Below are 14062 nucleotides of genomic sequence, written 5' to 3' on the forward strand. Positions count from 1 at the left end.
ATACGAATATACCCCAGCGACTTAAGACTGGTTTTGTGGTCCAGAGTCAAATATATTAGTGCTGTCAAACTAAAAAGTTTTTGTTTACATAATACACGTGTGTGTACTGTGTATATTTATTATGTATATATAAATACACACATGCATGTATATATTTCAGAAAAATATGTTATGTTTATATATTAAATATATTTATATATAATATAAATTATATGAATATAACTATATGCATGTAAATACATGTAAATATTTTCAAAATATATAGTGTATATGAACAATCAGTAATGATACAGATTTACATTTTACAAACCTTAAATGTTAAATGCTTGCTTTGTTTGAGGATGAAAATAACCAAAAGTAAAGATAACTGGAGACATACTCGGTTCATTCATTAAAGGATTTGTCTTGTTCAAACCGGTAACTCCAGAGTATTTCTGAACAGAGTATTCATTAAAAGATCAGCTCATTAGAGTCATTTGTTCATTAATTGGTATTTTAACTTCTTACTTTTATCCATACTTTTGGCCTTTCTAGTATATCAAAGTACTGTGGTATGACCATCTGATATCATCACTTTACCGTGGTACTGCCAGGTGTTAATCTTGAATCAGTTTCTGTGAAACCATTTCTAGCACAGGCATTTGAGTTGTTAGTTTTACTTGCGAGACTCGACTGGACGACAGTAATCTTATGTGTATATGATCTGGGGTTTTTTAGTAGATTGTGTATACGTTTCCGTTGATACATCTGTCAAGGGTATCTTTGTTTAGCTTTCGCGTGCGTTTACGTGTGGTCGTGTATGAGTGGTGATTTAGATGACTCTCATGCAGACGGCTGAGTTCAGGCATGTATTTGCTTGTGTTTATGTGAGATTGCACAGCATGCAGCGACACTTTTGTGTGGAAAGTAAACAGTTCCCCTGTAGGAGGAGAGAGAGAGAGAGAGAGAGAGAGAGCACAGAGCACTCCTGTCTTAAAACGTGCTGTGTGTGGTCCTGCACGTCCTCAGATACCAGAAAAAACGTTCCCTCTTTCTCTCCTTCTCCTCATCTCTACCTCCGTGTGTACGGAGGTGGGGTTTGGAACTGTTTCTCATGCATCTCGCACCCTGAATGGCTTTGAAACGAGGAGACAGAGTTTATCCTAACAAGACAGCGAGCCAATCGTGTTTCTGCACCCCGGGCTGCTTTGTTTAAAAGGATATGTCCTGCCTTTGATGGAAAATATTTCTGTGTGAGTGAGGGATAAGGAGAAGGGAGGGAAATGAATCTCTTTTTTGTGTTTTTCCTCTCTCTAAAAATCCGCATAATAACGGGGCGAGAAAGGAAAGCTTTTCATCAGAAGTTGAGCTCATTAAGTTGTCATGGTAGGCTGTGTGATTACCAGCTCTCTTCTGTATCATATAAGTCTGTATCATTATTGACCTAAGTAATCTATGCCTGAGAGTGAAAATAAATGCTTTATTAAATTTATTTTATAAATTAAAGAACATCTAGAACTGCACCTACCCCATATTTGATCATTTAAGAATATAATTGTTCAAAGCACCACATTCAGATGAAAAAGAAATAAGTGAATAAAAGTTTGCATCATATTACAGTTTTGAATAAGTATACACTGAACATAAAAAAAATAAATTAATTAATAATTTTACTGAGCTTTCCAGTACAGTATTGACAAAGATACCCATCCCTAGTAGTGAACATTGCAACTCGTTTCACATGTGAATAGGTTAGCCAATCATAACAGAGTCATTTATGTACAGTGGTCTGATCTACAGCGGTACAATGGCAAAAACAGCCAGTTTCGTTTTCAGGGTCCAAGAAAAGGTGGGAAATGGGCTTGAAAAGCTAATATACAACAGTGTTTGTTGCAAGACACCTTGACTAATTGATTCTAGGGGTAAGAATAATATGCTTGCTGTTAATTTGATGACATTGTAACTTTTATTTCTGTCTTTCTTCCTCAGGACCGCACTGGTGAATGTCTGAAGAGGACTGGGGCTAGTGTAGCTATGACTTCCATCAGTAATGTGACAGCATTTTTCATGGCCGCCCTTATTCCAATCCCAGCACTCCAAGCTTTCTCTTTACAGGTTTGTGTGGTTTTTTTCTTCTTCATATTCTTGAACAGGAATGCATTTCAGATTGCTTGTCTGTAGCACTTGTGTGTTTGTGTGTATTACTAATGGACATTTGCCGAAATATCCCATGTCCGTACCAGCTCTTTCTTTGTATTGTGTGCGTGCTCCATACCTTCATTGACTCCAGATTTCTCCACATGACTTTTATTGATTTCATTCATCAAACTGAGCGTCTGACAGGTTGAGCGAGCTGGCATGGCCCATAACCCCTCCTACAGCGTGTGATTAGTGGTACGGCCCTCTAAGTGTGCAGATTGTGGGCACGTAACTCAATCAGGGAGTGGGGGTGGGTCACACGGGTTGTTGTTCCACACATCTGTGGTTTATGAATGACCGCAAGGCTGTGGAAGTGACATAGGAAAGAGGCTAAGCAAGAGATCTGCCCACAACCTGTTCCTGACTTAAATCAGGTTAAAGGGACAGTCGAATGAAAAATCTGTCATCATTTACTCGCCCTCATGTTGTGTCAAATCTGACTTTTACTTCTGTGGTACACAAAAGTAGATGTTCTGTGGACCGGAGCTTTCACGCTTCATACATTTTCAATGAATCAAATAAATTATGTGAATGATTTGTTCAAGATTCACTACTCATGAATGGAGATAAATGGACATTTTCAGTCAATAATGACTTGAATTTTTGTCTGTGCTCACACAAATCTATTGTAAGGCTGCAGAAGACCTTAGAAAATAGAACATTGAGTCGCATGGACCACTTTTGCGACACTTACACCATGTCATAACTACACGCGATGCGATGCAGTGACACATTTTTGTCCTAACTAGCCGCGACGGCGACAAGCGAAATTTCTATTTTAGAAACGGTTTCTATTTCCGCGACGTCGCGGCTGGAGCAACAACTATATGACAGTAGATAATCTCAGGTGATTATGTGCTTTATTCAAAGTTAAACATGTCTAATGTGAGTTTGAATATCATATTGTGTGGCCTTATAGCCATACTGAAGGCAACAATAGATAGTTTACCTCAAATCTTGAAAATAAGTTAAAGCAAAGATGTACGTTAAAACAATGCGAACCAACAAGCGTATTCCATAACAAAGATGGTATCAGTCACTCAGTATGTACATTTAATAATAGTGCTGTCAAACGATTAATCGCGATTAATCGCATCCAAAATAAAAGTTTTTGTTTATATAATATATGTGTGTATACCGTGTATATTTATTATGTATATATAAATACACACACATGCATGTATATATTTAAGAAAAATATGTTATGTTTATAAATAAAATATATTTATATATAATATAAGAATATGAATATATAAATGTATAAATGTAAATATTTTCAAAATATATACTGTATGTGTGTGTATTTATATATACATAATAAACATACACAGTACACATACATGTATAATGTAAACAAAAACTTTTATTCTGGATGCGATTAATCGTTTGACAGCACTATTTAATAATGTTAAAAAGGTTTAATATTTATGAATTAGATTATAAACTTATCCATTTCGTTGCGAGTGCAGTGCACTTCCAGAGAGAGCCCGCCCACGCACGCTTCTGATTGGCTGTGATATTTGATTGATTCTGTTGCGTCGCGTCTAGTGTGGACACCCAAATTGCTTGGCGCTGGAATCTTGTCGCGTCGCGTCGCGTGTAGTTAGGACACTGTGTTATGGGGCTTTCACATCCTTTTTCACATTCTTTCACATCCTTTTTTGAAGATTAAGAACTCAATTTCCCATTCATTCAAAAAGTAACTCTTTATAAGAACATGAGGGTGAATCAATTATGAAAAGAGTTTATTTTTGGGTGAACTGTCCCTTTAAATGGTCTATGAAATCTGAATACCTACATTTGAACCTGCTTAATCAGTTTAAAGATTTTCTCCATTAGACGCTTGAACATCCCCCTCACATGAAACACACAGACTCAGCACTTGGGCTGCTTAACCCTTGAACTTTAGGTGAAGTAACCTCGCCATCATCCACATAACCTGCACAGCTGAACGGAGGCAGACGCAGAGATTTACACACTGATGCCTTGTTCTGTTCAACAAACACATTCACACAAATCTCAGCTTAAACCCTACAGACAACCTCCCCTTTTGCAGGACCCTTTGATCCTAAAAGCAGAATTGCTTTTTATATCTGCCAGTGTAAACTGTCGTATAGTGTTTGTGTCTGTTCGATGATTGCATATTTTCAGAAGAATGATGTGCGGGATGAGCCTGCTGACCACACTCAAGACGTGGCTCACGCCTAAACACGCGCACACACACACTCGTACAACGCTGTAGATCTAGTATTAGGATGTGTAGATTGATGTCTCACACATATGCTGTCAGACACACACACGCTGTTTTTCACTGCAGCACACTCCAACTGGCACCTGTTCAATGGTGCCTGAAAACACTCATCTTCAAAACCGCTGAGAACACATGCGCACACACACACACACATACACTGCTTTTGTAAACGTGTTATTTCCTGCTGTAACAGTCTCTATTTTCAGCTGTAGTGTCCAAATGTGTTTACTTCAGCTTTTGTGTCCAAATATTTACTTCTGATTATGTGTACAAATGTGTGCACTTGAACGTTTGTGTCCAAATATGTTTACTTAAACTTTTGTCAAATTTTGTGGCACAGCTTCTCTAATTTGGGGAACATGCTTCAAAATTTGGTATTCATATTTTTGGCTCCTACTTATTTTACCTAAAATATCAAAGTCAACTTTAAAGTCAAGAAAATAATGAAATTTGACCAAATTTACTAATATATTCTAATTAAGATTTTAAAAAAAATAAAAAATACTTTAATTCAGCAAGGATGCAATCAGTTGATCGAAACTGACATTAAAGACATTTATAATGTTACATATGTATTCAGTGTCAAAGAAATTCTGTTGAAATTGCTATTCATCGAAGAATCCTGAAAGAACTGTTTTACATTTTAAATGGTTGTGTAACAAATCATTTTTAAATTGCAGTGTAACATTTTTTTATTAAGATATAGTAAATCGCCATCTTTGATAACATTTATTTTTGTCTAATAACATTACAGAAGTAAATGGGTTGGGATTACCATTTCATGGTGACGCTGTTTCTTTGTTTTAATCATGTTTTGTTTCAATTCTTCTGTCTCTATTTAGCACTGTTTTTGGCACCTCCCTCTCTTTCAGTCTTTTTATCTATTTCTTTGGCAGCATAAAAGCATGCGCACATGTCAGGCCTAACAAATCTCTCTGTAGAATCACTCACGCACATTCTCTCATCTGTTCTCTCTGTTCCTCTCATGTGTTGATAGATTTGATATTGTGCTGTCTAATGCAGTGACATTCACACATTTTTAAGTGTAGATGAAGTGTCCAAATGCTTTTTGGAGTTGTTTTTGTTACGTGAGTTTCTCTCATTGTGTCTTGGCTCTGTCAGGCTGAGCTGCTCTCTGGGTGGTCTGGCAGTCTGACATAAATCCAACCTCCACCCATAAAAAAATACACCCTAACTAGGGCAGGCATGCTTCAATCTGCCCTCTCCCTCTATCTTCCTCGGTTTCTGACTTTCATTGTCATGTCACTTTTCTTTATCCAGTTGCTCTTCTCACATTAGTTATTCTGTGAGCTTCAATGAATCCGGATTAAAAGTTTCAGATCACTTGTTTGTTTCTCCACACTGTTAAGGAGCTCTTGGCCCGGTGAAGTCTTTTTAGTAAGCTTGTGATATATCGGCTCTGAAAGAAAGTGGCAGATTCCCAAGGTCAAGAGAGCCACATCTAGCTGAAAGTCTTTTTTCCAGTTCTTCATATGGAAGTGTGTGGATTGAATTATGAATTCAATAGCAATGTGATTTACATTTAGAAATTTAGGTGGGCTTCACCCGAACTGGATAAGCCCAAATTTAATTTTGGGATGGCAAGAGTTGTGTTTTTTATTTGTTTGTCATTCATCTCTTATGAAGAGGATAATTGTCTAAAATTGAATTTGTTGGGATCATTGTGGTTCATAGACCCTCTGCAGATGTGCGGGTGTCGCTGTGTGTGATTTTGTGTGAGTGTGAATATGTGCTTAACATCTTCATTTTCTCTCTCAGGCCGCAGTGGTCGTGGTGTTTAACTTTGCTATGGTGCTGCTCATCTTTCCTGCCATCCTCAGCATGGACCTGTACCGCCGAGAGGACCGCCGCTTCGACATTTTCTGCTGCTTTGTCAGGTAGCACACAAACATTAACCTGGCTAAAAGAAGACACATCTTAAATACATTTTAAAGGGGTGGAAAATTCTCGATAAATTTTGGAAACTTTCCATCACTTTTTCTCTGAGGTCAGGGTGTGATATGGTTTTGTGATCTTTCCAAACAAATTCATTCAGATATAATATATACAACAGCCTGTTATGACACTGAGTGCCATATAAACAACACAATTAAGCATCAACCTGCCCTAACATCTATACTGTTTGTGCATATGTGCGCATGTTGATGTTTATCTCTGTCTGAGGCCCCGGGCCCTCAAATAAGACATGCTGTTGCCTCTCCTGCGTGCGGCAACATTCTTGGTGTCTGATGAGAGAGAGAGAGAAAGCAAGTGGGCTATAGGCACATACTTTACCTTCTTAGTCATGCCCCCAAACTCTTGCAGGAAATTAAACCTGATGCCTTAACTTTCACCATGGTTGAAACGCTTGCTTTCTAGTCACTGACACTCACTCGCATCTTGGCTTTAACTGCTCTTGACTGGAAAGCTGATTGCGGTTGTATTTACATGCATTTGCATGAGCGCTCAAGAGTAACGAGTTGCCACATCTAAAGGTCGTTTACAAGCTCACTCGCTAACTCTCCATCCATTTAGAAAATCATGGAAAAGAGACAGGCTCTGTTACAAAACCTAGTTAGCAGCCTACATTTGCTAAGGCAGCATGCTAACCATCATTGACCATAAGCCACAAATGGCTCCCCGCACAGAAACTCAACTTTCATTTTATTTCAGTAGAGTTTGATGTTAGCATGTTGCTAAGCTAACAGCTTGATAATCTAATAATAATAAAAATGTACGGAACATGCACAGATGTTGGATAAAATAATTTTTTATTCACTTTCTTTTACCTCGTTCAAAATCCTGTATTGTTTTTTCTAATGCTGCATTCCAATTTGAATACTACCCATTGTGTTTTGCCAAAGAATTCCGTTTAGAACTACAAACACGAATAAAAGGAACTACAAATATGGCAGGTGTGCTAGGTGGATGCTTAAGTAAAGCGATTTAGATGAAAGGGTTCGAATGATTAATAACCTGTATGCAACCTGATAAAATTACATTTTATCTGCAACAACATTGTACATTTTTATAAAAATAAATTAGTCCAGTAACTTTTAAATGCTTTATTATTATGCAAAAACATGAGGAGAGTTCTTTGTAAGAATGACCCATGACTAGTAGATCGATGTGCTTCTTCGATTCTCTCCAATATGGTAGGAAGAATTCTTGAGGAGTCTAAATTAAATAACTGAAATATGCATTTGCATGTGTATATGAATACATTAACAGTGACAAAATGACTGACAGGCCAGTTAGCGTCAACAGAATGCATGTTAATTGTTAAAGATGCAATTATGACGTGATAGTATTTCTTCAACACTTAAAAGTATCTACTTTCTTCACATAACAAGGACTTTTTTGTGCATAGTGTAAGTAGGTGAACTGGGACGCTACACAACTGTGTCACATGCATTATGGGGTTGGATTCTCTCTTAAGGATACATATGATGCTTAAAATTTGTCGAGGCATCTTAGAAGAAACAATTCTTAAGATCCCTACTTTTTGAAACATCTTTTATAGTAAACGTTAGTCTATAGATGCCAAATTTTTCCCAGCTCTTCTGTATCATTTCCCGTTGTTGTGATATAAATCGATATTGCAGGAAATTCCACACATAATCGACTATTACATGGTGCTTTTGTGCTACTAAAATGCACTTTGTCTTTCTCTTGCTTTCCTTTAGTCCTTGCGCTAACCGGGTGATCCAGTTGGAGCCGCAGGCGGCGTCTGCTGACTCCTCTGCTGAATCCAGCCGCTGCAGCCCTCCACCCTCCTACAGCAGCCACAGCTTCGCCCAGCACACCCAAATCACCATGCAGTCCACCGTACAGCTGCGCACAGAGTACGACCCTAGAACACAGGCCTACTACACCACGGCCGAGCCCCATTCTCACATCTCCGTTCAACCCTATGCCCCCAATCCCAATCCCAACCACAACAACAATAACAACAACAACCGCAACAACAGCAGCAGTGCAGGGCCAGGACCGGCTTCTGATACAGCATCCTGCCAGAGTCCCGACGGCGTGAGCTCCACACGAGACTTGCTATCTCAATTTGGGGAGTCGAGTTTACGCTGTCTGGAGCCGCCGTGTTCACGATGGACGTTTGCATCGTTCGCCGAAAAGCACTATGCGCCGTTTCTGCTGCAGCCGACAACAAAGGTGAGGGTAAATGTTGTGCACATTGTCCGATTGGAAGTGGGATTATGGATGCCAGCGATGAGCTAATATCCTGGCATTGACTGAGCAGCAGTGTATCTTGTGTTGTGTAAGTGTTATTTTGTGAGTCAAGGCCTTCTGAAAACCACAAACACCTCAAACAGGGCAGAACTTCGTCATAAGACACTAAAACAGCAGTAGTTTCAGATGTAGCCAAACCCTGACTCATATCTGACTTTTTGTGTGTGTTTCCTATCAGGTGGTGGTGATTTTTCTCTTCTTGGCACTGCTCGGGGTCAGTCTGTACGGCACCACCCGTGTCCGGGACGGTTTAGAGCTGACTGACATTGTGCCACGAGAGACGGGCGAATACGACTTCATTCGTGCCCAGTTCCGCTACTTTTCCTTCTATAACATGTACGTGGTGACCCAGAAAGCTGACTACGCACAGATCCAGCCTCAGCTCTATGAGCTGCACCAACACTTCGGCACTGTGAAGTACGTCCTGTGGGAGGAGAACGGCCAGCTCCCACGCATGTGGCTGCATTACTTCAGAGACTGGCTGCAAGGTAATACACTCAGATGTGTAATCGATCAGTCTTGCGTCAGAGACCATTGGTGGAGGTCAAACCCAAAGGTCAAACCTTTAAAAATGAACATTCTGTCTAACCCTCACGTCGTTCCAAACCCGTAAGACATTCGTTCATCTTTGGAACACAAATGAAGATATTTATTCTCCTAGCTTCATAAAATTAAGGTTGAACCACTGATGGTCACATGGACTATTTTAACGATGTCCTTACTACCTTTCTGGGCCTTGAACATGTCAGTTGCATTGCTGTCTATGCAGGGTCAGAAGAAAGCTGTCAGATTTAATCAAAAATATCTTAATTTGTGTTCCAAAGATGAACGAAGGTCTTGTGGGTTTGGAATGACGTGAGTACCTAAATAATTAATGACAGAATTTAAATTTTTGGGAGAATTATCCCTTATAATTATAAACTGCAAAAGGTCTGGTAATATTGATTATAGCTAATTCTGACCAAAAACTGCACGTTTAGACAGGAAGGGATCACCTGACTTGCAAGAAATGGACCAACATAAACATATGCTTTTCTTTTGTTTGTTTTCTGCATAAATGTTAATAAATTTTTTTGTTTAAAAAATTTTATACTTTTATTAAGCAATGATGCATTCAATTGATTAAAAGTGACAGCTCAGACATTTATATTACAAATAAAGGATGTTCTTTCGAACTTTCAAACTATCCTGAAAGAAATGTATCATGGTTTCCACAAAAATATTAAGCAGCACAGTTGTTTTTTAACATTGATAATTAGAAAAAATAGCTTCAAATCAGCATAGTAGAATGATTTATGAAAACTAAAAATTCAGCTTTGCCATCACAGGAATAAATTACATTTTAAAATATATTAAATTGAAAACAGTTACTGTAAATTGTAATAATATTTCACTACATTACGGTTTTACTGTATATTTGATCAAATAAATCATAAGAAAGTTCAATAAGAGACTTCTTTCAAAAACATGGAAAAAATCCCAACATTTAATTTGCCAATAAACAATTAAATTTTGTCCAAAAACATTTGAGTTTTACAAAATGCTTCATTTTTACAGACTCTTGATTTCCAGACAGTGCCTTGCTTCATTGGAGACGAGTTTTACATCAATTTTACCAACGTCAGATCATCTGTTTCTCACAAACATCAATCACACTGCTAAACCTCCAAATCTGTAACACATTTAATATCTTAAAACGGATTATGATCCGAGAGTGAGATTTAAATGGAGAGATTAAAACCAGAGAGTGAAAATGTGGGGGGGAAAAAGAAAGAAACAGTGTGGGGACAAAAAAAATGCAGTTGAGGTGAGAGTGAAAAAAACCCAAGTAGATTGGGAGATACAGGGCATGTCCCTGCAACATCTTTTTCCTTGTGGTCTCCTCTACAGTGGCTTCTTTCAGAATGCCGTATCTAATCCCAGGCGGGCCATATTCAGAAGCAAACCTTGTTTTGCCCACTTTCTCTCTCCCAGCTCCTCTTTAGAAAGGCATACCTGTCTCCAAACGGCTTCTGTCCAGACTAGGTTTGGGTGACATGTACAGACTTGCTTTGTTGACCAAACAGAACCTCAAACATCATTGGCGTTTTCCAATGACTTTCTTTTGTTTAATCCTTTCAGCACTCTCATTGGACCACGTTTTCTTTTTCGGTGCAGGGGCAGCATCTCTATGTGTGCGTTCACTTTGCGTTATGTATGTGCGTATGGGCTTCAGTAAAGGCTGTTCCAGAGAGGGTGGAGAGAGCTGTCTTTAATATTGTGGTTTGAAATGGCTCGACAAATTGGTCACAGACAGTGAGGCGAGGGAGAGAGAAAGCAATGTGCCCCAGAAACGGACCACTGGCATTGAGGAGAGAGGGGGGAGAGAGAGAGAGTCGAGGGATGACTGAGAGGAAAGGTTAACATGGTTTATGTATAACCTTTTGAACGAGGTACTCAAAATAATGTGTGTGTCCTGGCAGGTCTGCAGGAGGCGTTCGATAAGGAGTGGCAGGCCGGTAGGATCACTCAGGGGAACTACAGGAATGGCTCTGATGATGGCGTCCTGGCCTACAAACTCCTGGTGCAGACCGGCCGCAGAGACAAGCCAGTCAACATGAACCTGGTAAGAAACCAAATAGACTTGAGTCCACCTCTCTTGAGTAGGATCAGGTATGTTTCAGTGCAAGTCCAGTTTTCATAGATTGAATCACATGATTCTCAGTGAAAGGAGATTGAGCCAGTCTCCCTGATTTGTATAGAAAAATAAGATCTCACCTGTATCCACACTATTTTTTATTTTTTTTTTTATAATTTTTTTTTTTATTAAATTTTATTTTTGTGTTTTTCGTTACTGAATGTAAAAATGACCACAATATATTATTCTTATTTTTACTTAGTAATATTACATATAATATTTATAATTTTTGTTTAATATAAGATTTATATATTTTTTAATTAATGTAATTTTATATCTATTATGAAATTGTTGATAATAATAATAATATTAATTATTATTGTGTGATAGTTTCATATTTATTAAGATTTATATTTTTTAAATTAATGTCATTTTATATATATTATTACATTTGAGATGATAATAATAATAATAATGACTTAATTATTATTGTGTAATATTATTACATTAATATTTATTATTGATATTATATTAATTTGGAAATTATTTTGATACTAAGATTATCGAATTCCCAAATTATTATTATTATTGTTATTATTATTATTATCGTCATAATTATATGATGCAATATTAATATTAAGGTACAATTAAACAACTGCCAACCCCCTATCCTTTTTTTTTTCTAAATATATTAACACATTAAATTAGCCTGTTTCTCCCTGGTTGACATGAACAACATGTTTATGTGAATCTCTGATGACGGAGGGGTGCTTGAGTAGATATGCGTTTAGCATCAGTGCCAGGGTTTATAACCACGCTTAGGAACCACACCTGGCTTCTGAATGTCCGTCTATGTCTGTCCTCATTCTCTCTCTCTTTCTCCCTCTGATTGCTTTACCAAGCACAGGAATTTAAAGCTCTCGATGGGACCGCAACTTGCCTCTGAAAAAGCAATTAAGTTTTCATTTAAACCATTTGTTCCACTTTCTTGCTGCAGGCCTAAAGCTCGGCCTATACAACCTTTTCAGGACTCCTTCAGAGGGGCCTTGTCAAGAAGAAACCCCTGCACACACACACACAGTCACACCGGCAAAAAATATAACAGGTTAACACATTAACAGTTTCCAGTTGCTACCCAGCATGAAATGTCAGGCAAGAGGAGAGCAAAAATATGAAAAATACAAAGCATGCCACATGCCAGAGGGGCTGGAGGGTGGGGAGGAGTGGAGCGGACGGCTGCGAGAGAGAGTGTGTGTGTTTGAGAGTGTGTCGTCTTGTCGGGTAATTGGCAATGCACACATAAGGCCAGAAATGATTTGCATTTTTGTTGTTTTCAAGTGGTCATTATTGTGCTGAACCATTGCCAGTTGAATGGGAAAGAAAAGCCAGCCGATCTGTGTTGGTGTGCAGCCCCGTGATGCCATTTCCTCTGCCTGTGAGGGAAGAGGGGCGGCAGTGGGCCAGGAGGCCGCCAGCTTCGCACTGTGTGCTTCCCGTGACAGCTTGAAGACATACAGTTGTTGCGCATCCTGCTGCTTAATGCAATCCAGATCTTTGGAATCCAAGTCCGCTTTTTTCTCTCCCTTCTCTCGCTTATTCCCTTCTCTTGGAACTGCTGCCATGTCCCCTTTCAGTGGATACTGAGGCGGGAATCACAAGCTGCCTCTCTCATTCTGGTCACCATAAAAGTCATACATCATGTTATTCCTTGAGGACTTTCATTTTTTCCCCCTCATCTGATAATGAAATGATTATTATTATTGAAATATATTACATAGAAAATGAGAACAGTTAAACATCAGTTTTCTTATTTATTCTCTATTTTGCTTTTATTTTCTTATTAAATTAAAAACTAATACAGTTCAGTGTCTCAAGATTTTTTCCTAAAATTAATCTAATAATTGTATGTGTTTTTAATTTATATTAATCAATTGAAAGTAAATAGATTAACACCTCAGAATTTTTATCATCCGTTTTTTTTTATTTTTATTAAAAACCAGTACAGGTAAATGTCTTGTTTTTTTTGTCCGTACATAATCAATTTTTATTTTTATTTATTTTTTTAATTGAAAATCAGTAGTTTAACATCCCATGATTTTCTCATCTAATTTATTTCATTATTACATTGAAAACCAGTTCAGTTAAATTATTTCCCCCCTCACCTATTTATTTAATTAATTATTTATTTTCAATTGAAAATCAGTATAGTTTAGCATCTCAGGATATTTTTTTTTTTCTTTTAAACAATTTTTTTTCAAGTATTGAGTGGGATTTTAAGTCATTTTACTATCAAAAACCCTATTTTGCCTTCACGGCGGGAGCCGTCTGTGGTGCCGGGCATTGTGGGTATCTATAGGGGTCAGGAGAAGCAAGTGTTTGCAACATTTGTACAGATGTTGTGTTATTTTTATAGCTCTCCTCCATTTGCTGGGTGGCATTTCCTCCAGTGTTAACAGCAAGGTTAACTGCACACAGACGTGCTCAGGGACTCCGGCCAATTTTTTTATTGTTACACTAACTCAAGCAATTTTTCTCTCACTCGCTCTCATTTCTACCGCACACCCTGACCCCCCCAAACACACACACACACTAATACACACTGACCCCCAACTCCTGACTGGGAGACTAGATTTATTTTCTCGAGAAGCATGTATGGCATTGAGTGTGATGCCGTAATGACTTTGCCTTCACAGGAGGTAGCTAGCTAAGCGCTAGGCGAGAAGTGAAGCGTTTAGAGATTACTGCAGCGCTGGTGGGCATTCACAATACTC

General features: G+C 38.2%; 1 protein-coding gene across 1 annotated transcript in view; it reads left to right on the plus strand.

Moving 5' to 3' along the window:
- Nucleotides 1-14062, plus strand: part of LOC107724865 (protein patched homolog 1-like) — a 73897-nt gene that overhangs the window by 36359 nt on the left and 23476 nt on the right. Inside the window, exons 12-16 of the mRNA XM_016533945.1 lie at nt 1969-2094; nt 6209-6327; nt 8116-8596; nt 8853-9162; nt 11137-11279. Of these exons, the coding sequence (XP_016389431.1) occupies nt 1969-2094; nt 6209-6327; nt 8116-8596; nt 8853-9162; nt 11137-11279 (1179 nt within the window). The remainder of the gene's footprint in view (nt 1-1968; nt 2095-6208; nt 6328-8115; nt 8597-8852; nt 9163-11136; nt 11280-14062) is intronic.

The sequence above is a fragment of the Sinocyclocheilus rhinocerous genome, unplaced genomic scaffold (genome assembly GCF_001515625.1).
Source record: "Sinocyclocheilus rhinocerous isolate Xijiao unplaced genomic scaffold, SAMN03320098_v1.1 scaffold515, whole genome shotgun sequence".
NCBI classification, from domain to species: Eukaryota; Metazoa; Chordata; class Actinopteri; order Cypriniformes; family Cyprinidae; genus Sinocyclocheilus; species Sinocyclocheilus rhinocerous.